Source organism: Aphelocoma coerulescens, chromosome 1, assembly GCF_041296385.1.
Source record: "Aphelocoma coerulescens isolate FSJ_1873_10779 chromosome 1, UR_Acoe_1.0, whole genome shotgun sequence".
Lineage (NCBI taxonomy): Eukaryota > Metazoa > Chordata > Aves > Passeriformes > Corvidae > Aphelocoma > Aphelocoma coerulescens.
In genome coordinates, this window is record NC_091013.1 from 31379174 (window position 1) to 31406252 (window position 27079).

The 27079-nt window shown below is 40.1% G+C and overlaps 1 protein-coding gene across 1 annotated transcript in view; it reads left to right on the forward strand.

The window, feature by feature from the left end:
• AFF3 (ALF transcription elongation factor 3) overlaps positions 1-27079 on the forward strand; it is a 312555-nt gene that overhangs the window by 173530 nt on the left and 111946 nt on the right. The window contains exons 6-8 of the mRNA XM_069005855.1: positions 13343-13429; positions 18818-18854; positions 24588-24639. Of these exons, the coding sequence (XP_068861956.1) occupies positions 13343-13429; positions 18818-18854; positions 24588-24639 (176 nt within the window). The remainder of the gene's footprint in view (positions 1-13342; positions 13430-18817; positions 18855-24587; positions 24640-27079) is intronic.

Genomic DNA, 27079 nt, shown 5'->3' on the forward strand with positions numbered 1-27079 from the left:
TTCCAACATTTTTCTTCCTCCCACTTGGCGATTTCAAATGGAATGTAAGAGGACATTTGGCTGGGCAGTGTATAAAGAAAGTTTCCGGTGCATACTGAGTCCTAGTTCTTTGACCGAAAGGGTACTGTTATTTCAAAGACAGAAAAAAATAATCCTTTCCCATGCCTTTCTTGAGTGAAGTTGTCTTGTTGAAGAGCTACAGAACATCAGTAGGTCCATCAGAAAAGACTGCCCAAGGAAGTGGTTGAGTCACCACCCCTGGAGATATTTAAGAGACATGTAGATGTGGCACTTGGGGACATGGTTTATTGGTGGACTTGGCAGTGCTGGATTAACAGTTGGACTTGATGATCTCAGAGGTCTTTTCCAACCTAAACAATTCTGTGATTCAGTAGCAGACATCTGGAGATGGGAAGAAATAAATGCAGCTAAAAGGTATGAAAAAATTCAGCACACATACTACTGTACAAAAGTCCAGTATATTTATATTCCATGGAAAAAAATAGCATAAAAATCTAATGTCTGGTTATTTCACAGTTCTGCTTACATCTGTTGATCACAGAAGTCTCATCAGTGTAGGTCACAGGCAACATCATCCTGCTAATTTTTCACCAGTCTGTTTTTTTAGCAGCAAAGTCACCCATATTTGTTGTAGGAACTTGCGTCTGAACTTGCCAACAGTTTGGTGATTCTGATAGGCCAGGGGCTGCTGTCTTTGGTCAAGATACAATAACTACCAAAGTACAGCTGATCTCTTATTGCTGAGCGTGATTTAAAGGAAAATCTTTGAAAGAAGTATAACTGCCTGAATTACTACTCTTTTATATGTTTTTAAATGAGAATGTAAAGGCCAAGGGCATTTTTTCCTATTTAATACTATTAAATCCATCATTAAATCTCTCACTGAACACTGGGTGAATTTAATGGTGCCCTCAAGTGCCGATGCTGATGCTTGACTGTGTTAATATTGTTGTATATACAGATACAATAAATAACACTTAGCTAAGGTAGTGTTAGCAGCCTTATTGGGTATATCAATACAAATAGCTGCACTAATGAGATTAAGCATCAGAAACCAAGGCAATGTGAATCTAGGCACTGAGGCTAAAATATGGGTAGGGATTCAACACATTGAACCTATCAATAAAACTGAACAGACTCTACTAAAAGCTTTACTGCTAGTTGGCATTAAAGGATTAATTTGAAAGTACAGTTTTTATCTTTTCTCATCTCACTTTATCACATGCTCTGTCTTAAAACTTCTGTCTGTCTGGTGCACAGATGAGTGCTTCAGTTTGCTGAACAGTCTGCAAAACCCTTGGCAGGTCACGCCTCTTTGCCTTTCTGTAACACAAGTTCCCTTTGGTTGATGTAATTCAGCACTGGGAATGGGCTGGGTTTGTACCACTGGTATTTTTTATGTCTGGTAGTCTGAACACAGAGTTGGATTAGTTGAGTCACCTCTAGATCACTGTTTCTTCTCTCCACATACATGCTTTGGATGTAGTTGCCTTGTGCATGCAAATTATATTAAGCCACCTTAATTGCAAGATCCCCAAATGTTCATTATTACAGTACTCTTTTACCAGTACAGAAATCTCCAATTGATTCCATTTCATTTTGAGGGTATTTCCAATTTATGGTTTTATTGCTAGTAGGGAAAAAGGCTTTATGTTGTGATATTTCTTCTGATGGGCTTCTATGTATGCTAAAGCTTTGAAAGATACATCCACTGCTTTGTTTTACTAAGAAACTGTTTCAAAGTGAAAAAGAACTGACCTAGAGGACTAATTTTAACTGACAGGGGTGAAAACCTTGCTTGGGTAGAGAAGTCCCTGAAGGCTTAAGTGGATATTAATTGCTACACAGACATTATCTGAAACTTCTCATTTCAATGAATTGCAGTTTGATGCTTCTCATAAAGAGAAATCAAAAGAAATTAATGTTTGCTGCCATGAAACAACCTTTTGTGACTTTTAGTATTTTAAATTTCCAATGCTAAGGCAGTTATTTCTGATTCCCTGCACTCTAAAAAATAGGTAACATAATTAAATAGTGGTATAAGTATGTCCTGTTTCCTTTTTCTTTATGTAGCACTTTAATTTTTCCACATGATTTCTATGAGGTTAAAAAAAGGAAAACATATCCATCCTCATTTTTTAAATGTCAGCAAAGGAATGTTAATTATATTGTAAAGTGGATAAGTAAATCATGTGTAGTTAAGAGCTCAAAAATAAACAAGCATTTGTAACCATCTTATTTCCTTGCATACCTCTATCATGATGTAGCCTATAATTTCATAATCACCTACTGTTTGCTGGCAAACATATTGAGGGATTTTTTAGAGAGCTGTAAAAACTTTTGCTAGCATCATTTTTCATATCATTCTAGCTGTAAAACCAAGCTGTCTTTGTGCTGAGAGTCTGGTACAGCATCGGCAGAGAATACCTAGAAATGGTGAGACAGCGTGACATGCTGTTCCACGTAGGCTTTCTGGGCCCCATACAGGGCGTTCAGCAGTTCAAGCTTAGTTGTTTCGTAACCAGTCTACTTAAAAACTGTTTCAAAGATCTGTTCATTTTGCTTTCTGATAATTTAATGTGATTTTAACTGATTTAGATAAATCTAAATGTATTTGGTTTTAGTTAAAATGCTTTAACTTTAAATGGCCATTATTTTAAATAGATGAAAATTACTTATGCAGACAATGTCTACAATAATGCATAAGATACTGGTGTTAATCTACCTTTTAATAAAATAAATGGTGTAATGGATGAAGCCAGAACATGCTTTCAGAGTAGATTTAAGTCTGAAGTATATATTTTCATACCTTGTACTGTTTTTCCAACTGGAGTCAGCAGTTGGCATTGTCACAGTGCCATTTATGTTGAGATGGGTTTTCTTAAGGGACTTTAGGACTCAAGATTCTTTCAACCTTAGTTCCAGTTTTATAAGTTTTAACTCATATTAGTATTATGATACTTACAGAGATTACAGGGTTGCTGGTATGCCTAATTCAGGTTTGCAGACTACCTTGCAAATGAAAACCAGTGCATATAATAAGCACGAAATACTGTTTCAGGGCTTAAAACAGACAGAGCTTGAGACAATAATAGCTTTGAGGAACACAGTTAGTATAAACACTAGACAAATGTAAATTGCACAGCTACAGAATGGTCTCCTTCGCTGCTCCATGGCTGTGTTTGCAGCTAGAGAGAAGCACACACACAAAATGAGTTTTAACAAGAAATGCCAGATTGCCTAGGGACATCTGAGTCAAACAAAGGGGCTCCGCCTGCCTCTGACAGCATCCCAAAGGCCACCCCATGTGTAGCAGGGAGAAATGGTAAGTGCTGTTTCATGCCCATGGCACTGGCTTCTGAGAACAGGATGGTGAGCAGAGCTCCCAGCCAGACAGGCTCTGTGCTTGTGCACAATGCCCTCACAAGGACTCCCAACACACCATGCTACTGGCAAGCCTAACATTTTTCTTCAGAGCAACAAGGGACTGGCCTCCAGCCCTCTCCCTACTTTTCCAGAGGATGGTCCAGATCTTAGGTCCACTGATGTGCCCCATGCTATCTTTCTGCTGACCACAGCAAGAGTGTCAGGCAAATGCCTCCATTGTGTTTATCCCTGCACTTAAATCCCCAAGGTTTATTGTGGTGCGTCGGGAGCTTATGAAATCAAAAGCAGCAGAGGACAACTATGGTAACTGATACATAAGAAAATAAGAAACTTCTGTTTCTCTATTTTCTAAAGCACAATGGGACATCCCTTTCTCACAGTCACTGCTTTTGTGGGTCAGTACCTAACATTCACATGTGAATACAAATGGTTCACGTGTTTTCTTGATTTACAAAGTATGTATTGATAGCCATAAATGCTGAGGATTTTGACAGACTGAAAAATAAACAAGAAAATCCCACTTAGCTACATTTTAGGTGTGAGTCTGGATCACCCAGAATGACTAATGCTCTGACCTGTGTGACAACCCAGATAACTTCCACCACTCTCCCCTGTCTTGAGCCTACTATCTAGTATTTGGCTGAAGCATATAATTCAGAAAAACTTCCTTTATCTTATGACTTGAAGACATGAAGATAGGCATTTCCATAGCACTGCATCCCAGCAGTGAACCACCAGCTTATGAGAAGTTGTTCTTTTTTTTCCTAACTTCACTTGGCCTTTTTGTTCTTCTGTCCATTGGCTCATGATACCAGAAGTATGTGTATTGTATCATTAATGAAGTTAGTGATTTTTGTCTTTCTCTAATATTGTGAACTGGCAACAGTTTCCACTGATTTTTTAAGTAATCCTTTGAGAATCCTATTGAAGCTGGTGAGTAGAGGTTCTGCCTTTCCTTGGGACCCTTGATAGTTAGCTACGAATAGGTTTTCTAGAAGTCATGTTACAGGGGATTTTTCCCCCATGAAGCTGCTTACACAAATCCAGCATAGTTAGTGGCTCTTAGTGTAACAGAGGTGATTTCATCTGCAATTTTTTCTATGTTCCTTTTTTTTCCCACTTGCTCAGAATTCCCAGCATTTCTGAAGAAATGGGTTCAAGGAAACAAGCTATTACACCACTGGTGTAACCAGTTCTATTGTGCTATCATATACAAATTCACCCTGGTCGACCGAGCTCTTTGGGCAAGAGTAAGAGATGTGGGATATTTGTTTTCAGTTTCTTGTCCTCTGATAACCCCTAACGCCTTTCTGGGGCAATGTGTCCCAGTCTATGGTATTCTTCATTTCTGGACGTGAACCTGTTTGTTCAACTCTGTACACCTCTGTACTCTTAGCTGAACTGGTATCTGTTGGCTTCAGACATTGCATTGTGCCATTGTGCTACTTCTAGAATACAAACCAGCAAGATTTAACATCTTTCTGTCAATTCAGATCTAGGAGGCAAACGATGTAACCTTGAGAACAGATGGTTGAATTCACATACACTGAAGCACACAGTGCTACACTGATTTCTTAATCTCATTCAGAATAAATGACTTGTATATGAACAGATTCCCCGAGTTGTCAGAGCATCATAAACAAAATTGTTTGCTAATTGCAGTCAGCCACATCCATGCAAGGTTGTCCAGGAAGGATTTACAGGCTGCTTCGCTTGCAGAACCTCTTTGTTTTATGACAGGGAAAAGGGAATGAGAATCTCTTCAGTCTGAGGCTCCAGCTTGGTGTACTTTTCACCTGTAAATTGTACACATTTAATTTAATTGCATTGAGAAACCACAAGTGCAAATCCTCTTGGAACTGTACTTTATAGAGCTACGTTTGACAGCGTTTTAAGTTCTAATACTTTAATTCTGACCTTTTTCTTTTTATGGATTTTTCTTACCCTCTCTATCATCTTTTCACACTGACCAAGTTTGTTGTAGTAGCACAGAACAGAAGCTTCCTTGCTTCTTGTTATGGTTGGCAGCCTTCACAGGTATCTTAGCCAAAAGGCATTCTGGTAGCACTTTAAACTTTCACCCAGAGTACAAGGTACTTACTTCATGTAATGTCTGCCCATGACTTGTGCACAGAACACACAGGCAGCACTGTGTTACTCCTAAGTTCGTGAAGGTTGACGTGCTCAATCAGTTGGCTGAACAAGCTGAGCTAAAAATACCAATTCATCCCCATTGGTGAATCTCCACTGCAGATGCACAAAAGAGCTCTTTGAGTGAGCCCCCAGGTTTCCAGGAACCAAGTAAGTCTTTATGGTACCCCCAGTCCTCTTAAAATGGCTTCAGGGGTATGAAATTGGAACTAAGAACAAATTAGATCAAACCAATGACCTGTTATTTCATCTTCTGACAAGGGAGTGATCCAGGACCACCAATGTACCTATCACAAAGCTTCCAGCCTCCCACAACATAAGAAAATGGAAAAATTTGTCTACTTTCTAAAAAAAAATAGATTTTTTTCCCCGCAAAATTTGCTTCAATGACCTCTCTGCATTTAGCAGTGTATTTTTGTCTGAATTAAAGGAGTGTTTATATTAGAACATTGCATGCATTTGTGGAAAAGATATTTCAGTATTGATAAATATTTACCATGATGGTATTTCTGTCTTCTCCAAACCACAGATGTTTTCCTTACTAAATGTGTCTGGTTTTCAGCTTTGAGCATTTTTTTCTCTGCTTTTTTTTCTGTACTAATACAATCATCCATCAAAACAGGAGTAAGACCCTGATCAGTGTCCTGGTATTTTTTTTCAACAGCCTTTGTTTTAAGTTCTTGAAATGTTTCCAGAGCAATCCTGAGGCCACTACCATTGCCTAAGAATTAACATGCTTGTTGTGGTCTCTGAAAATGTCAGCTATGTGCACTTTTTCATTATTATCTGAAATCATGCAGAGATCTGGACCTTGAAATACCCTAGGTCTTTTACTTTCCTCTTTCTCCTCCCCCCACTCCCAAGAGGCAGCTATTCATCTTCATTAGCCACTTCTGTTAGCTTGCTGCCAACTGAGACTAGAAAACTAGCTGCATCAGTCTTGCATGGCAATTCAGGAATTAGAATCCATAGTCCTTGGGTGCAGGAGGTTAATGCACTAATAAAGATTGTACCTTGATTAACCACATCATCTCAGCTTGCCCAAGCAAGGTTAGTTTTCAGACAGTTTGTTGTATCATATGGCTCACTGCATTCATCTAGAACCATAGCTTCTTAGCTAAGAAGAGATATTCATCTTTGTGACTAAAGGAGAAATTTTATCTTTTTTTTTCTCATTTCAGTGAAGAATATTTTTTAAAAATTAAAGAAATTGTCTAAATGCTGTCCTATGATTTACGTGTAAAGGGACACCTTCCTTTCCTAATAAGGGGGCGCAGGGGGTTTGTCCTAAACTCTGATATGAGAGAGCATGCCATGGGTTATACTCTAATTTACTTGTTTTTAGAATCAGACCACATTTCTTTTAGGTATCCATAACTTCTTCTAGACTTACAGGCTCATTTATTCCCCCCAAAAATGAATTAAAATCTGCAAGCCTCTCTGCTAAAGAATTATAATCATACAAATGAAGGACCTAAATAAGTCAGTTTGATAAGTAAGCAGCTGTAGCCTTCTTTCACATTTATCTGTCCTAGATTGCTGAACCTTGACTAAGTGTTGCAGGTTATTTTCAGGATGGTTCCACTAAATCAGAGATAACATATTCCAAACAGAAACTTATTGCACTGGCGTTTCTGATTTGCTGTAGAGTGAATTGATCCACAGATCACGTTGCAAATACTCATGATTTGGAATGGTTTAGTTCTGTAGATACCAAATATCTGGAGATTTAATGCTGAACACATTCTTTAGTGCTGCAGTCTGCAAAATCTCTTACTTTCTCCCTTTTCATGGGCCTAATTTCTCTTTTTTCCTTTCCTTCTTCCCAGCTCACGGGCATGTGTATACACACACACATACACACACACGCACAAATCCTGTTTCTATCAAGCAGTTTCTGCTGATGACCATCTGTGCATGTCTGAAGAACCAAGCACAACAAAAGTGACACAGTCACAAGCTACACAATTACCTTTATTTCTTTGCTTAGAACAAAAAAAAAATATTCCTTGACAGGCACTTGCCCCTGGATTGTCATGTATCTTTGGAAGTTATACCAATGAAGCCTATTGAAAGGAATTCATATTTCAGAAAGCAGCAGAGCATTTGGAGAGTCTTGGGACTGGTGCCAAAGGGGAAATGTGGTAGAATGTGTTTGCAGCAGATTGCTAGGAAAAAAGTTACTCCTTGAAATCATTTTAGCAGGAGTAGGAGAGCCAGAAGAACTGACTGAGGTTCAGTGCTGAACTGGCACCCAGCTCAGTGTCCTTACTGCCATTTCAGCACCATGATAGGCAGCTAACAGTAGTTCCCTTATTTCATCCTTCAGTTAGTGGGTGAAACCATGTGTGCCACTTACCTCAAGTTTAGGAAGCATTTTATATCATACATGACAAATATTACCTATAAATTAAAACCCACCCAAATGAGTGAAGATAAGTAAAACAGAAAACAACAGAAGCTGGAAAATGACAAGATATTTTGTTGGGTGGTGATGGTTCTGAATAATGTTATCAAAAGGATAATGACCAGTAAGAGATGCTCAAATGGAAAGTAGAAAATTATCAGTTGCTCATAGGAAACTATGGGGCTTATGAGGAAGTAGAAAAAGAGTTCTAAGTATGGATAAGTAACATCATAAAGAAACAAGAGGAAACAGCTTTATCTTTCCATTTTATAGGCACATATTTGAGGTTTGGGTTAGAGAAGTTGCAGCAATAACAGATACTACAGGAACCAATTTTGAAAAAAGAAAATTGGCTTTTCACATGATAGGAACCTTACCACAGTGAAATACTGTCAGCTTCAACACAGTCTCCAAAAGTTTCAGTGTCTGACTCTTTGCTTTGGATATTTGACACTAAAATCATAGCCATGTTGTCAGCTAGTGACAATGTAGCTTCCTTGAAATGAATGGGATATTTGCCAACTGACAGCAGTTAAAAAGAGAGACTCCTGTGCTAAAAAAAAAAAAAAAAAAAAAAAAAAGAAAATATAATATTGTGAAGACAGAAAAGATACTAGATTAGAGGTTCTCAAACTGCATCTTGTGATCACTTGCTAAAGGGTCTTGGAAAGCTCTGCATTACCTTTGCATGGCCTTGACTTCCAGCTGAATAAATACATCTAATGCTTCCCTAAAATCTGCATTTCAGTGTAGGTAACTACAAAAACAGATCCTCTCCAGTCTGCCTGAGCTAACCAGCAGAGTATTTGCAAAGGAAAATTGTGTCTCACAAATCTCCTGTAATTCCTGTGACATGTCAGTTGAGCAGTGGATGAAGTTGAGTCAGATAAAATAACTTTCAAAAGGTGTTTGACAGAGTCCTTTATGAGGTGCCACAAATATTTCTTAAATCATCCTGTGTAGAAAGACAAAATATTAGGAATCAAAAATCAGCTAGGTGAGCACAAGCAGAGAGGAGGATTAAACAGTCAGTTTTCTTAATGACCCAATGATAAGTTCTGGTTTCGGCACCAAGTGAACAGCAAGATTATACATGTGGCAAGACTTTAAATCTAGAAGCTACCCATCTCCCTACTTATTATTAATTACGATTTTTCTGAATCAGTTCAACCATTCCCGGTATCATGTGCCACACAGCAAGATTGATGACACTAGATAAATAGCATTGCCTTAAGTCTAGAATGAATACTATTTTTTACCTCTGCATGGTGCTTCTCCTGAAAAATTATCTACAAGCTAGGGTTAAAAGCCCCAAACAAAACACTGCCAAGCAGTCATTAATCCCCAAGAAATGTCTGGTTACTTAATTGTTGCTGCGGAAACTGAAGTTGGAGCAAGGATATGCAATACTATAGATTTCTTTATTTGAAGGTTTTCCCTTCAGTGAGAAGAAAAGCCAAGTTGGCATGTTGAGTAAGATTAACTAGGCTTGGACCTTTATAGCTTGTAAAACTGGACATTTATGTATGACTGCTGAAAACTGATTTACTACAGGTAGAGACGAGTAAAGTTGCGGAGTTGTAGAGTTACAGTACGCATGTGAATGAGACGTGCCATCACCACCAGCACCACAGAGATGTCAGTGCAAAACAACATCACTGTGACCCTCACAAGGAGAAATGTGTGTTATGAAACGAAGAGAGGGTGTCTGAGCTGCTCCTGGGACTTGTGCATCTGGCTGCAGGAGGAGGGGGGCAGTCACTGTCATCTCAAACAATCTGTCCTGCAGTTGGGCACATGTGCTCATCCACATATATGTTATAAGCAGCCTGGTCAGGGCTTCCTTCTTTGATCTAGAAGTCTTTGTTTTCCCCACTTCTGGACCCCAAATGTCTTCTCAGTACTTTCTTTTGTTGACATTGTTCAGGACTTTAGGATTAAGTTAGTCAAGTTTGAAGAAGACTATAAATTGGTTTTAAATTAGACCATTGTCTTGTAGTGGCTGGAACATTTTCTGGTGCCAGGTGTTTCTGACTTATTTTTTGTTTGATTTATGCTGAAAAAGACCCTGTTTTTTTTCTCTTTTTAATTTTAAAAACCTTTTGAGTCAATCAATGTTCTAACACCAATTTGAAGGTGCTAAGGCTCTTAAATACATTTAAGTTTTCATCAGTCCTTTTCAAACAGTTTTCAGTCCAGCAGGTGCCTTATGCCAGTACTGCCAATCCCAAACTCCAAAGACAGGCAAATTACCTGAGAAAAGAAGATGTACATGAAAGTTCATTTTACAATAAAAGTTGAGTCCTTTCTGTTTAGTTAGTTAAATAGTTGCCATTTAGGCTTGCATTTTCAGACATTTCACACCATGTACCAAAAAAAACTTGATATAATCATATGTCACTACTAGTGTTTTGAATCTGTCTCAAATATCTTCAGCTAGAGTCTAAAATCCCAAGACTTGGCACACTTGAATAGATTCTGGATTTGTTTCTGCTTGTTCTTGCATGGTGTTGACATTTGCTGGACACCTAAATTCTTTCTCCTGATTTTTGAGGCTCTGTTCTTGGCAGCCAGAAGGAGACTCTGCACATAGTTTAATGTTTCTATTTAGAAAAATATTATACTACATTTAAATCCTACCACTCCTCAGTGGTGACAGCCTGTAGTTTGGGATACTTTTCATTGTGGCTTTCCGATTATTTTTTCTAATTTTATTTAATTTTATAGTTGTCTGAATTTCAAAGGGTAGAGATAAATAAACAATACAATCACAACTCAATGTGTTATTCTAGTAAATTCACATTCAGATATTCATTATAATGGCAATTATTAACCTTGGCAGATATCAGTGGTTTTACTAAATCTTTGTGTCAGAAAGGGTTACATCCAATTTAAATTATGTAGAAAGCTTTATTATATACCACAACTGAAAGTAAAAAAAGGAGAAGAGGAGCTAGCTGAAAAAAAAAAAAGACTATTAAGGCTATTTTTCATTGAAGTGGGGATGAGAAATATTGTTGGAGAAAAGAAGAAATGAAAGATTTTGACATGTCAAAAAAAAGGTCACCCTTATTTTTAATCAACCCTCTGGTCCTTTCACTGGATGAAGGCATCATTGTCAGACTTGGGCAAGCAAGGTGGGAGGAAAGAGCTCTGCTGCTGTAACAGATTGTTTTGTGCTGGCACAGAGCAGACTCCTCAGGAGATGTGTCCCTGAAGGTGACAGTGGGGTCACCAGCTGTACAACCTGGAAGAACTGCTTCTTGAGCAAATGGCAGTCATAAGCACTGAATAGAATATTTCACAAGTAGGATAACTTTGGGTCAAAGCCACCAGATGTTCCCAGTCTGTCTGCCCCCATTCTTCAATTGACAGAGATAACATAAAGCATTGTCCTACAGAAGAAAGGGACACATAGTCATTCCCATGTGGTTTTTTGGGCTCAGCACCTCAACTTGTAGGGCAGGACACTTTGGTTGGGAACAGGGTTTTTCTGGTGGAAATACCTTTAGTCTATATACACAACATTTCCCACAGAGTAAATGGTCCTGTAAGGGAAAAGCAAGGAAAGCAGGTATGAAAGTGATACCTTTTTACATGACAGGGTTAAACATCCACATTGCAAATCTCCATTTTGTCAATTTATTGTCATACACCTTTACTATTGGGATATTTCTTAATACATAATTTCTTAATCTTTTACAAACAGTAGCACATGTGCCAGGTACTTGTAGCAAACAGCAATCTGATTGCCTGTGTTTTTTGCTGCCTGAGTTTTAAGAAGTTACTGTATATTAAAAATTGCTATATACTGTTATTGCTGGCACTTATCAGATAAGGAAGTCATAAGATGAATGATCTGCCTCAAAGAAGTGAAAAGCAAAGCAATTCTGATACTGAAACTGCAAACCAGATGATGCTCTGATTAGAGGCACGCATGTAGATTGCAGAAGTATAATAAATCATGTAACTTTTTAGCTTCAAATAAAATAAAAGAATGCAATTTTTATTAGGAAATAAACTGTTTATCAAGAATGCTTTAAAAGTGACATTTATTGCTAATAAACTGTGTTGAAAGGGCTGGTCCTTTCATTGGCAGAACAGCCAGAGACTTTCCACTATGTAAAAAATGCAGCAGCTCAGTCCATGCTGCGTCGGGAAGCAGTTCCATCAGCACTAATGAAGGATGGGCAAGAGACTCACACACCCCTTTTTTCAAACAAGAAAATTTTCTTTTCTCTTTAGAAAGGAGTGAGTCATGGAAATATAACTCCAGTTTTATTTTGGGACTGATTGTGGATCTCTGCATGGCTCCTTGAAATATCACTGAGAAACAACTCCACAGTCAGCTAATGGTAGCAAAACCCAGCAAAGCATCTGCCAGGCAGACTCCACAGTCAGAAATCCCCCTGCTTAGGCAGGATGTTATTTTCTCTTCAGTTCTTCTAATGTATGGGCCAGCTTTCAGGGTTGTCATGCTTGGCTCTATTTCTCATATTAATTCTCTTAAGTTACTGTGTACCAAATATTGTGGCTGTTGGTGCTGAACATGTCAAAAAAGAAATCTGTCCCTTAACATCCTGCACTAGAGAGGAACAAACTTCTTGTCTGAAGTGTTTCATTTATCTCTCCCCAAAAGCAGCCTTGCTTTGGAGACCAACTCATTTAGACTTGAATCATAACAGTATTGAACGTGTGCCTACCTGCTACCTGAAGCTGGGTCAAGGATGACTGCATAAAAGTCAGGTCAAGCTGCATCTGTCTCTTAGGTATGAAAAAATGTCCCTCCAGACAAAACAGGGAGGAGAAAAAGATGGTGTGCAGCACACCTCGTTTAGGGCTTGCCACATATCTGTGTCCTGCAAGGCACAAACACGTTGGAGTTAGGAACTTATTCAACTCCTTTACAATGATAAAGGCAATTTTAGGAATTAACTGCTAGCAAGTGGTAAGCATTTACCATTCTGACTTTGTGAAATCTATTTTGTGATTAGTCCACTGTGTGTACCCCATTACTTGGTCATGAACTGAAATTTCTGTTCCCATCTACAAAAGAATGTTCTGTTAGTCTCACCAGCCCAAATACATTGTGTGATTGAACTGTATTGCAGATTGTCAGAAAAATCAAACTACTTGCACTTAAGATGTATTATCTATTCAGGAAAATGAGAGTGTGCTTAAGAACTGCTCTCAAGAGTCTGTAAAAATCATTGTAGCTCATGTTTTGTCTAGATTATATGAAAACTGGGCATTTCCTAGAAGCTGCAGTAACTTAAATATTCCACGACCCAGGCACTCTTGCTACTGATATGCTATCCTTGTCTCCTTTTCCACTGACTTTCTCAATGCATTTTGCTCAACAATACTGTTTTTCAGGAGATGACCCATTCATGGCCTCCGCCACTGTCAGCTATTCACACACCAGGAAAGGCAGAACAAAGCAAGTTTCCCTTCCCAAACAAGGTAAGACATTCCGCATCGTGTACAAACATTCCTCCTGCACCACACAATATGTCCTGCATAAGCCCTGACAAAGTGTGTGAGGTCTCTGGGCTGAGATTGATGCTGTGCTGATGATCTGCATGTGTGTGTGCCAGTATTCCCTGTCTTTTCCCTTCTTACAGCCTCAGCAGGGCTACAGTCTGCATCTCTTGGGAGTAGAATTGATGGTGTGGGGGTCATGGGTTCCTCACAGCAAGGTAAAACCGCAGGTGTATCTGGTGGGATGTTCAGATGGGGTGGCTTCTGCTGAGGCTCCTGATTGACACCTTAGGGCACAGACAGCTGTGGACAGTCAGGGAGCTCCTCCTTGCAGCCACTGCTCCTGTGTCATTTGGCTTCACCAGCTGAGATTTGTGTCGAAACCTTTGAGGTCTGAGCGGGCCTTCACTAGTACACTGGCCTCTAGTTGGGCCTGAGGACTGGGCACACATCTCCTGCCACCAGCCTGGCTTCAAAGGGGCAGCTTTGCTAGAGAGGCAGTCAGCCCAGTGCTGACATACTCAGAGGGGCCACAGAAGCATTTGCCATGGAAATATTTGATCCCCCAAGAGACCAAAGCCACTAGTCCTGCTGATGGTCCTTTAAAACCAGCCCCACTATAGGATGTGTCCCAGGGAGAATGCAGTGCAGCATGGTAAAGCTCATCAGCACAAGCTTGGGGAAACCACATTATTTATACATGGTAAGTCAGGAGGCAATGAAATCAGCTATCTTGTGCAAGAGCCAATAAATTTCACATTGTATCACCATATACTGTTTAGATGTCACAAGCGTATTTCATGCAGTGTTCAAGCTTGAAAGATGGTATTGATGCTGTTTATAGTCTTTCTCCTGTTAAAGCAAGCTCGTTTGGCAACTTTTAAGTCCATTCTGCAAAATTTAGTTTAGGGAATAATTATAACTACAAAGCCAAGAAAACTTCATTTGCCTACAGTAAAACAGCTTTTCTGTGGATGAGAGTGTCATGATTTTGAAGTATCAGGGGTGTAAACCAAAATATCTCTGGCATGTTATGAAAGAAAAAGAAGGAAATAACTCACTATTTGCTTGAAGGCAGACAACTGATTGAAGATGGTAGGCGGGCCAGAGGCTTGTTAAGTTAGAGTAAGTCCTGTAGGAGATAGGTGGATCAGCAGCTTACAAGCAGGTGAAGTGCCACATAGGGATGACAAAGTGAAGTGGTGCTTGCAGCGCTGCAGTTTCTGCCACAATTACCACCACACGGTGCGCTTGTGTGACACGTGTGCAGATGTGCACGGGCAAGGCGTGCGCCTGTCAGCGGATCTGTGTGGCCATCGGGAATCCACTTCCTCACAACTAAATGCATTGTGATAAATATAGGAATAGGAGAACCGCAGAGCAGAGAGCAAAGATATGTGAATAATGGTTGATATTGACTTTCTCATCTTCTCTCTGCCTGTTCATCCATCTCTCTGGGAAATTTTCTATTATTTTGAATTGCAGAGCCATTTCAGAGATCTACCATTCATTTTTAAAGATCCTTTTCAAGGCGGTTTCCTTTTCTCTTGCCAAAGTAGAATTTCCATTTTTTTTAAGCTTAGGATGGACAAGATTTCATCTAGTAACATATGAGCATACTTTTGTACCTATAATAACATCACAACTGTATTGTGGCCTGGGTGGTCTGCATGGTCAGAAATGAGAGTGCTTTGTGTGTGAGATGTGAAAGAAGTACCTTAAAAAACTCACCAGAATCCTGGAACAATCCTGTATTACTGGCCATAGATTATGTTAATTTTAGACACCACTTCTATTTTAAAATATTTTAAAATAATTAAAAGCTGTTCTGTGGCTTAACGTTAGTCTGTACTGTTACCGACTTTAGAAAGCATCTGCTTTTCAGGCTCCAAAATACAAAAAATGGTTTCCCAGTTTTTCAAATGTGTTTTTCAAACCTTCATAAACTAGCTATTGCTTTTCACAAAGCACAGAGTAAAATCTTTATTGGACCTCATAGGGAATGTCTCCATAGCTCTTAGAAAGCTTTCCCACAGGTAATCCATGTAGTTATCCCTACTTTTTAAAACCTGAGGGCTACACCAAACTGTTGTGGATCGCACATTATTCAGATAAATGGTTCTGTCAGTTAAGTAGTGACCAAAGCCAGTAAAGACTGAAAGGCTAAATTCTGGGCAACAGCTTCATCTCTTAGTTCCAAGTCATGCATGGTAACATGAATTGCTCTTCAGTCTTAATAGCAGTGTTAAGACATCAGTTCAATTCATTTGCAAAGACTCTTCCAGCAAGAGAAGCAAGTAGGCTACACTTGCTTTTAACAGAAGACAGTTCCCAAATATTAAGATATTCATCATTTTGGGAATGGGAAAAAGAGAAGCTTGTAGGACTCCTGCCCTGTTACAAGGATGCAAATCATAACTATGTTTCTGTCCATAAAAAACTGAGTGTCAGCATCATTAGTTCGCATTCACGCCACACTGCTTTTAACCTGCAATTCAAGTAATTAGCTATCTGACAGCTTGAAACTTGAAATTTATTAATTAGGCTATTAAAGTTGCAAAGGCCACAGCAGCTATAGCTAGAGTGGTTTTGAAATCAGTCTAGTAATAAAAGCTAAATATCTGAGATTTATATATCACAAATATAACAGAATTGCACATTTGAAACTGCACATGTGGCTGTATCAATCAATATAACTAAATGCTCATTTGATGGAGGGGATGGATGTGCATATGCTGTACTTCTATATGAAATCAGGCCTCATTAACATGGGAGGTCTGCATTGATTCACAAGAATGAGAGGAGAGTCTGAGTCACATGCGACACGTGGCAGTGCCCAGTAGGTTTCCAAATACTGCACTGCTGGAGGAGCACTGTTAGAGAGCTGTCCTTTATGTAATGGAGGGCATAAAGTTACATTTCATCCTTAACTTTGAATTTTCTTTCTCTCTGGAATTAATTTGTACTCTTGAATTTACTAGGAAGGGGCAATGACAGTCTCTTTACTTCTTGTTTTTCAAAGCTTGAGGATAATTGAATGAATGTGTGATGTGACACAAATGTGATGTGTGTGTGCTTTTCTTTCTCAGCCACGCTTTGTTATGTACAAATGATCAGGCATTTCTTGATTGTAATTTTATTAAAAGCATCTTAATAAATAAACTTTAAATGAATAATTAAATTTGTAAATAAGAGCTCACTTGATGCTTGTGTGGATGAGCTTTCATGTTCAAGTATTAATTCTCTTGTGCAGGAAAAAATGCTGTTAATTCTGCTGCATGCTTTGCTCTCTTTCTTCATTTTTACTGTGATTTTATGTCTTGATAGTTTGATCAGGTGTTTGATTTCTAGTTATGTGTATATGATATTATGGGATCAGCCATCATTTTGTTATTTGGGAATTAATTTAGCCACTCCAGGAGAACTGGTTTCTTGTCACAAGGCTATTGGGTGATTATTCTCAGCAGATGCTAAGTTGTCATACTGATCTTGTTCTTTACAAGCTCAATTCATTTGCTTTTCCCTTTCTTATTGATTTTAACAAGCTGGAGGAAATACACTGGACAATAATCTTCAGAAATTAAGACTTCACCTTCTTTTTAAAGTTACATTCTTTTTTCCTCCATTAGTAAGACCATTCTATATTTCTCTATGAGATATTTTTACTAGCCTTTGGCAGAGGCAAAATACTGTGCTCAGCAGTTAAAGGGGATGGTGCATTCTTCCTGAGGTTAATGAAAAGGTAAAAGAGTGAGCAAGATCCTTGTTTAGAAGTTTCAAACACTTTTACAAATATGAGGATATTTCCTTCAAAATTACTGCATTTCCCTGAACTTTTCTGGGTAGATAAATTCTCTGTTTTGGAAACTGAACATGCTCTAAAAGCCTACTTTTATTGGGAGTGTGGTTGGCTACAAGAATAGCATTTAAATTCAGTTGTACATACCAGTACATCACTGCTGCAAGCTGATCTTGACTTTTTAAGATTACATTCAGTCACCAGAAAAAAACAGGCTTTAATCTCTCTTCATCAGAAACATTCACAAAAAGCTGATGCAATTTGTCAAAAGTACACAATTTCAAACTACTGAGAAATTATTCTTGGCATGTGAAACATGGTACAGATCTTTTCATATTACAGTAGAAGGTAGAAACTATTGGGGCGTGCCCAAAAATTTGACGTCTCACATTACAGGTATGTAGGATGGAAGTGAGTTGCAGATGTGTATTATAGTATTGAAATTACAGATCAAAGCCATGCAGTCTGGACAGCCTTGACTCCAGAGCAAATTGTGCAGATCGAGGGATTCTGATCAGCCGAGCCCTCAAGACGCCAGGGTCTGCTGTCCAGCCAGCCTCTGTTTAGAGGGCCCAAGAAGCTCTTGGGACCCCAAGCCCCTGAGGAATTCTCCTCATTGTCTCAGCAGCACAATCTCAGCCCAACCAAGTTGGAGCATCCTCAGCTCTCTGGGGACTTGCAGTTCCTCTTTCCATGAGCTGTGTGTTTGGCTCATCCCTCAGCCTCTGTGAACCAGGGATCTGGTGCAGTGCCCAGTTCCTCACTGAAAATGACTGCATGTGTTCCTGTGGGTGCCTGGCTTCTCTGAGCAGTCTTAACTGCAGTTGTAGCAGCAGCATGGATGTGAGGTGGTATTCCTGTGTGTGTCTGGGTTATTCAGAAGCAGTTACATACAGGATACTTTTCCTGCTGCGTCCGTGGCAAAGTATTCTTTTTTCCCTTAATTTAAATATCTTTTTGTTATGGTTTATATTTGTATTCATAGCCTTCTTTTATATTTTATGAATGCAAACAAATTCTCTGAGTAAAAATCAGTGAGCGAACATTTGCACTTGAGGAAAAAATGGTCTGATTTATTGCACCACATTCACAGATATTGCTGTTGTCATACAAGGTCAACCTTGTAATCTCAGGGACCCAGAACTAGTCTGTATTTTCATTCTCTGATGCTGTCAGTGTCAACATGTGAAAAGACCAGCTGTGCTACTACCTCAGGGATCCAATGGTCCATGAAACAATATTGGCCTTCCCTCTGTCTTCTCATCTGAACTTGTAGAAGATGATAGACGAGTTTTGGCTGATCAATACATGAATAGTGAGCAGGAGAGTCGTAATTGCTAAACAAGGAATTGCACCATTAAAGGGTTGTTGTGAAATAAGTTTACAATCTTAAGAATTAATGGATTTTCCAAGAAATATTGGACTTATTCTTGTAATTGAAAATTAGTTTGAAACCAAATGGACAATCATCAGTGCTGTTTGTACTGTTAAGGTAATGTCCAAGCAAGTATTGCAGCAAAAAAATTGCTGAAAAAATAATACACCTTCCCTTTTTTCTGTTATTACTGTAGGAGTCACAACAGGGATCCACAGGACACAGCAATACAAGTAAGTACCAACTCATTTTCTGGCTTCATTGGGTGGAGGGGTAGACAATGACTTTGAAAAAGAAGTGATTGATGAAGTAAGGGATCAGTAGCAGACTGGGACAGCACAGAGCCTCAGCAGGCAATACTCAGCTATGGACGAATATGGAGAACTGAAGAGTGACCATCAAAATGTCAGCTCTTTTGGTGGCCTGGGAAGAACAAAAAGTATTCATTTCATTATCACTGTTCCATTATGTAAATGAGAAAGACTGAAAGGGCAAAAGAGTGGTTTTTTTGGAAAGCCAGAAAAGAGATGACCTAATTGCACAGCCAGATCCAGACTGCCAGAAAATTCTGCAAGAAAACTTGTTATCATTTATCTTTCATACTCAGTGGTATATTTTTTGGCCATTGCACAGTACTAAGCTGCATAAATCTTGCCAAAGTAACACTAGATAATGTTTCAAAGACCCTATGGCCGTGAGTCTTTCTGGCTAGCAGTGTGGGTAGGGGAGTGATATGTGTTTGTGTGGCTCCTGCTCAGGGCTTTCCAGCAGACTCCAGTTTGCAAATCATGGCACAGATCAGTAGCACTTTAATTACACATTTAGCTATGGTAAAAAACTTAGCAGCTGTATTAAACAGGAAGATTGAATTGTTCTGCAAAACGAAATATTAATCCTCTCCCTTGACACCTCTGATGGTTGTTGATGTTGTCTTGTATATTAAAAATACATGATTCTATCCTGCTCTCCACATAAAATCATCACAACCAAAAGAATTATTTTGCTAGCTTCCTGACCTGTCAGCCAACACAGAGCCCTGTTTGCAAATTGCAGGGCTGTGACTGAAGATGAAAAATGCCCTGAGCTGGTAGCTAGGTCTTTGAAAAGGTCTGGTCACCCACTGCGTGAAGGAAAAGACATCCAGAGACACAAGACTGGGAGATGTAGGCTTTTTAAACGGTGTGGCTCTTCGCTGGGGGAAGGTCAGCATGAGGAGGACAATGTTGTGAAGAAACATGCAGTGGTGTCACTTAATTGCTGGCATTGGTTTGATATTGCTGTGAGTACCAGCACTAAGGAAATAATAAAAGGCAAAGGGTATGAGGTTCTGTCAGAAAATAATGAATAGAGTAATGAGAGAAAGAAGCACTAAAGAACCATAATAGAGAGGGCTATGCAAACACAGGCAGAGGCACAAGCATGACAAACACACTGGCTGAGCTGAGGGCTTTGCAATGACATCAGAGGCCACAGTTTTTGGCCAGCTTTGGTCCTAGCTGAGTATTTCCTTCTTCCAACACTTGAACAAAATTGGTTGTTCTGCAGATTTAATGAAACCTGCTTTCCTGTGTATTACAAAATTGATCCTATGACCTTACAACTTCTCCCTGCTTCTTACTCCCATGGTCTCCTACCCCACTTCAATTCCAAGTCCCCCATCCCTCCCACACCCCAATACCTCCAGCTTCTCATCTCCTCATTCATCCTGCTCAGCAAAATCTGCAGCTGGTCAGAAGCTACACTTGGTACTGCCTAGCTCATGGCACCCAAATCAAAGAACAGCTGGACCCATGCAGAAATATTTTCTTCATTGGTGGCAAAAGTTAGGGTCACTGTCGGACACCCAGGCACTTTTCCTAGTATCACAGAGAGAGTTTGACTACTTCTGAGAGCTGTATCCATGAGAATTCCTGTTGAGGTGCTGGAATAAGACATCAGATATAGTACAGTTAGAATGAGACATAGACTTTACCAGTCCTGTATGTCATACTCAAAGGAAATTTGGGACAAAATGATTCAGATGTGTGGTGGGGTGACCCTGACTGAACACCATGTGCCCACCAAAGCTGCTCTATTAGTCTCCTGGACACAGGAGAGAAAATACGACAAAAGGATCATAGGTAGAGATAAAAACAGGGAGACATCGCTCACCAGTTACTGTCATAAGCAAAACAGACTCAACTTGAGGAAATAATTTAACTTATTACCAATCAAATCAGAATAGGACAATGAGAAATAAAATCAGATCTTAAAAGCACCTTCTCCTCTCCCATCTCTTCATCCTGGGCTCAACTCCACTTCCAAATTCTCTACCTCCTCCCCACGAGCAGTGCAGGGGACAAAGGAATGGGTGCTGTAGTCAGTTAATCACACCTTGTCTCTGACACTCCTTCCTCCTCAGGTAGAGGACCCCTTACACTCTTCCCTGCTCCAGTGTGCGGTCCCTCCCACAGGAGACAGTCCTTCATGAACTTCTCACCAGCCCTTCCCAAAGGCTTTGGTTCTTCATAAACTGCTCCAGCATGGGTCCCCTGCACAGGGTGCAGTTCTTCAGGAACAGGCTGCTCCAGCGTGGGTCCCACATAGGGTCACAAGTCCTGCCAGCAAACCTGCTCCAGTGTGGGCTTCTCTCTTCATGAGTCCAGGGGTCCTGCCAGGAAATACTAGCAAATTACTCTGTGGGAAAGAAATCTAATGGTCAATGTATTGTGTTATCCAAGTGCACATCTTCAGAGTCCAAATTAGCTGGTTTTTCCCATTGCACCCTGACTTCTTTGGAGTGGCTCTTGAGCCTGTCATTTGCAATGGTTTTACTGCAGCTGCCAACATTGTCTTTCTCATGGATAGCATTTGAATTTCTGTCATCCTTCCCCCACAAGGAAATCAAAGCATTTAAAAACTCATAATAGCTGAAATTATACTACTCCATCACAATAAATATCATTTATCCTTGTTACCCAGAAAGGGAAACCTAATCTGGTTGAGTGATTCACCAAAATTCTAGCTAAGAGAAGAGAACTCCTTTACTGGCCACCCACTATTCAACAGGGAAATCCTACAAAAGTTCAGTTGAACTTTATTTTGAAATTTGAGAAATCTGGACATGTCTTCTGCTTGTATCTAAAAAGGTTAGGAAAGAAGTTGCATGAGATGAGGTAGGAACTAGCAAAGACCTCCCAGTTCTGTGGCTAAGGATCTGTGGACTGATGGTTTCCACTGTATGTTTTCTGCATGCACCCACTGACACACACACACACACACGCCCCTGTTTCAGGAGACATACACGGTGCTTAGCATCTGAAACAAAGTGTGCTAACAGCAATCCCATAGCAAGGTGGGTAGCTTGTTCTTCGTGGCTAAGAAAAACAAAGGTTGGCACAAATTTGCCCATAAGAAGAAGTCAAAACTAGTGAAGGTTTAGCAGTTCAGCAAATGCCAGCCTCCCACAATGGTACCTGCATGCATTTGACAGGTTACGTGAAAAAATCAAAAGCAAATCTTAGTTTGGCCAAGAGTGAGTGTAAAACAGCGAAGTTGTTGTAACATGCCCTTATCCAAAAATATTATCTGTACCATATCTGTGGCATTCAGCTATGCTTAGGCTATACACATTTGTAAAATTTCTAAGATTCTGTCAAGTAAGAATGAAGTTGGTAAGAACTGATAATGCATTAATGGCCAGATTTTCTACTCTAATATGCTGGACTGATGCATTTCTACCATCTGTACAGGCTTCGTCCTTCCTCTCCACACAGAAGTATGCTAAGTGACAATTAGCATAAAAGCAGCTACAAATGCTTACTGTAGGGTAATCCATTAATATCCAGTTTGGCTAAATCATAGAGATTCCATTTCCTCACAGTACGTATGCTCTTTCCCTTGTTGCTGCATTAACATACACTGCTGAAAGTAGAACTGATGTGAACTCTCCTGGCAAAGCACTCAGGAATCCATATTCTCTCTCACACTCAAACAAACCAGTGTTCATGGTAATAATTCATCACTTAGAAAAGACCCAAGTTACAAATAGAGAATCTTTGAATATATGCCAACTGTTACTGTTGGTTTCTTGTTCCAAATTACCATAATGCAGATGAGCTCCAGGGCTCCAGGCTCCGGAAGGGTGACAAACGTATATAGAAGCAACAGCTTCCTGGCCAGCAAGTTTACCATCTGGATATACTTTCTGAGGTCTCTGCTGAAAGTGAAGAGTGACCTAGAGATTATGGAGTGGATGTATTCCATCCTGTGTGGATGCCCTGTTCATGCCTAAATTTTAGGTGCCTTTAGCTGTCCTCTTACCATGAATGCTGAGCTTCCCTAGAGGTCCATGAAGGCACTGGTGGTTTTGATGTCATCCAGAGCTTTCCCCATCCCGTTCAATGAAGTTTAGGCACCTCAGCTGAGTAGACACAAACCCTAGAGAGGAGGATGAGATCTAAAAGCACTGTGTCAAGGTGTTTTTGACACCCAGAACTTCCACTACAAGGCAGCTACTTACAGAAAGTCACTGCCTAGAGTGTCTTTCAGCTTCCTCCTGTACAGCAGTGGAAGAACACTGGTAGCAGAATCCTGCCTGTTCTGAAGGCAACAGCAGGTTTTCCAGAGGTGTCCTTACAGCTGTTGCTCTATGGAAACTGAGGGCAAGGACTTCGTCAGCAGCAAATGGATGGTGTGTGATGCTCATATGCATGGACTAGGTCGGGGCTGATCCAAAACCCACTCAACTCATGCTGCTCATTTGCAGTGTGTCAGGCAACACCAAAACAGCCTGAACAAAATATGTATTTCTTGCATTTTTTTCAGAAGGAATAGGTGGATTTTGGCTTAACACAGCTCATTAAAAGGTAATGGAGAAAAACACGTCCATCAGTAAACCAGTCACATTCAACCTCTGCGCCTCCTTGTCTGCTAGACAACATAAACTCATGTGTAGACAGCTATTAGCATCCAGCGACACACAAGAGGAGCAGCATCTGCACAGTCACTAGGCCCAGAATTCAAGTTCAAGGTGATTCAAGTGGAGTAGCATACCTTCTAAATCCATGGTACAGCTACACAGAAATCTTACACTGGAGCACAGCTCTGTCTGGTTACTCAGAGAACATTAATTACAGCAAACATCAGCCTTACTGTTTTCTGGCAGGGGGGATAGAAAGGAGGGAGAAGGAGTTGGCCTGACTCGGCAGAAGCAGTACCGCCCCATCTGCCAGCAGCCTGCCTCCCACTGTCCGTGCTGTGTAACTGTGTTGGGCAGATACGTTAGTTCGGACCCAAGATGGGGATCATCACAAGCCAGCATGCCAGGACCCATATGAGTCATAAGGAAATGTGAAGAGGCATCCCTTGGGCCTCTGATGCTTCTCAAGCATTTGGGTACTTGACTTCTCCTGGCACTGCGTGGCTAAGCTAGCATAGCAAAGAAGGCTTCTCCAGCCCCCACTCACAGAAGCTAAAGATCAAATCCTTAATCTGTCAAAATTAATGTGAGCCAAAATATCCATTGGCAGAACTGCGCCCTGATCGCTGCCTCAGTCTCCTGCTGATGCTATTTTGCTTTGTATGAAATAATTACTCTTCCTGGAGCAGGGTTTTGGAGCAAGTGCGTGTTGTATGGAGTACACTCTCAGCAGCAGAGCTCTAGGGTCCTAGAGAAATCCTTTCAGTTGCTCCAGGGTCTGCTGTCCCTGCTGAAGCCTGTGTCCTCTAAGCATCTCCTCTTGCAGAGTTTCTCTGCCTGACATTTCCGGAGCATGTGTCAGTGACAAGAAGAGTCAAGTCAGGATTGACCCCCGGCTTGCAAATGCTCCCGCAGTGCCCCTGCAGCCCTGTGGCTGCCTCCACAGCTGTCTGTGTGTGTGGCAGGAGTGGTCAGTGTTAGCAATGAATAAAGCATTGATGTGTCACATCTGAGCAGTTTCCATACTGACCCATTTCTGATGTCATTTTCTTCTTCTCTTTTAAAGGGAAAAGTGATGTAGAGCCAAAGACCCCAGAGAAAAGCGCAACCCATACATCGTAAGTCACATTTGTGTTTAAGATTGGAGGAGGCAGCTGTGTTTTTATCAGATTTGTTGGGCAAAATAGAATTTGTTTGTTTTCATTAAGATAAAGCTCTTTCACTGATGCTTTTCGTAAAACGGCTTTTTAGATAATGACTAAACATTAATTATTCCTAGAACTTCTGCATGCTAGTAAGTCAGCGATCTTTGCAAGTGAAATGGCTCCATATCACGCTGAATAGATATGAGATTATTTTTGTGGTTGTGCAAGGCTGGCCTTTAGAACCTTACTTCAACATTACCTTAATGCTGCTGGAGTTTGTCACACTTGCTAAAAAACATCATGTCACATATGCCTTTGATGTACTGATGTAATTTTAAAAGACTGCAGTCTGCAGCTTCACCTCTGAATTACTTGAAATCCAATTACAGTTATCTCTGGTCTCTCACGATTTTGTTGATGTTTTTGAATTAACAAAAGAAGTCAAGAAATAGATAGGAACGGGCACTTGTAATATATCAGTGTTCACCTTCACTTTAGTGCAACAATAGAAGCTTTTACCGTTTTTTACTCTAGTATACAAAGGACTGAATTGTTTTGCCAACATAAACCAGTCTATGAAACAGATGGGCTGCAAGTTAAAAAAATTTTAAAAATAGCATCAGTCTCCCAAACTCAGCGAAATAAGTGAATTCTTTTAATAACTGGTAGGCAGGAGCATTATGAATTTCTGCAAAACCATTCACCTCTTTAATCCCATTTGAGAGAGGGAAGTTCTTGTAACAGTCAGTCATGTGAATTTTAGAGTGCATCTGGCCCATAATTTATGTTTTCTGATTCCTGTTATTTAAATTCAGAGCATTATATCATGTAAATCTCACAAGGTGTCACCATTTGTTACATGGCCAAAAGTAGTCACAGAAGGAGGTACAATAACAGTGATTTATTGTGGGACGTTTTGATTTCTGCTGCAAATACGCATTAAAAATCCTCTGGAAATTAATCTAGAAGAAGATTTGACATGGTGTAAGAAATGACTTGTCCTGCAGATTGTGTTGTGGAATGTAATTATAGTGTGCAAGCACATTCAGACAAACTTATTAAATGAATTAAGCATTAGCAACCTTATGCCTTCTGATAGTATGATTGCTGGGAACGTTTAATAGAATGATTTCAATAATTATCATTTTTTAAAATAATATTGCAATAAAGACCAAAAGAAGAAGGGTTTTAATGCCATCTGGAGGTATTTTGGAGAAATGAACACTTTTTTTTTGCTGATATTTAGTAATATGCAAAATGTAAGCCATTCTCCAAACTGTTTTTTTCTACTTAGTATTTTATTGATGAGGAATGTTCCTTTCTTCTTCTTCATTGGATTAAAATCCTGTAAGAGTTCTGAACCAACAATAGTGGTATCTCTGAAGCCAAAATATGGGTTCAGAGGTACACCCCAATATGGTTATGGATTGGATTTGAGACTTCCTACAGGGTTATATAGTGTGTCAGAATCTCGTTAGGTGTGAAAGGTTCCCTGCCTAATAAGAGATGTTGGTACAACCTTCTGAACTGGGCTGTCTACTAGATACAGTATATTTATAATTCTTACCTTTAAATTGTTACTATATTCTAAGGCTACCCCACAGCATACATGGATTCCCAGAACAATTTTTAGAGGCAGAAGCAACTGGTTACTGTTGATAAATCAGTGCGTTCAGCAGCCAGAGGCCCCTCCAGTTGGAGAAATTCCATGGAAATGGAGGCAGGGGTAAAAAGAGGAGATGAGAAGAAGGGAACCAACAAGTGCTGTGTCAAAAGAGAAGGAAGAAAGTGAGAGGGATACAGTTAAGAAGCAGAAAAAGGAGTTGCGAACATCAAGTTTTCAGAAAGAGATACAAAACTGAGAACAGTAGAAGAGAAAACCAGAGATCAAAAACTGAAGACAAATAAAAGCCACTAGCAAACTAAAGGTGTTCGTGTTACTCAATAGAGGGCTGGATCTGTGAGTGCTAGTGAAGGAAAGTAACTCACGCTGATACATAGACACACACCAATGTCGCAGTTCTCTTTATGCTACCCTGCTGTTGGCCTTTCCTGGGTTTCTTCTCTTTTCCACCATCTCCTAGGACAGCTTTTTACCCCTGGTATCTCAGGCAAATACAAACTTTCTCTGCTCTTTTGGGGCTGTAGCAACTCACACCTGTGTACACAATGCACAGCCAGGAGAACCTGCAGTGCGCACCTGCACATGGATGTGTGAGCCTGTGTGCCTGGTCTGTCTGCAGATGGATGTTCTCTTCCTTGACGCACGTGGAGAAGACCATGCCTGGGCAAGAGCTCCAGCAGTGCCCAGCTGGGAGCTGCAGAGGTGTGCAAGGGGCACGAATGCTGCCAGTGGTCCCTGTGGGTTAAAAGGCTGCACCCTCTTGCGAGGTGTCACTCCCTTCAGAGTGTC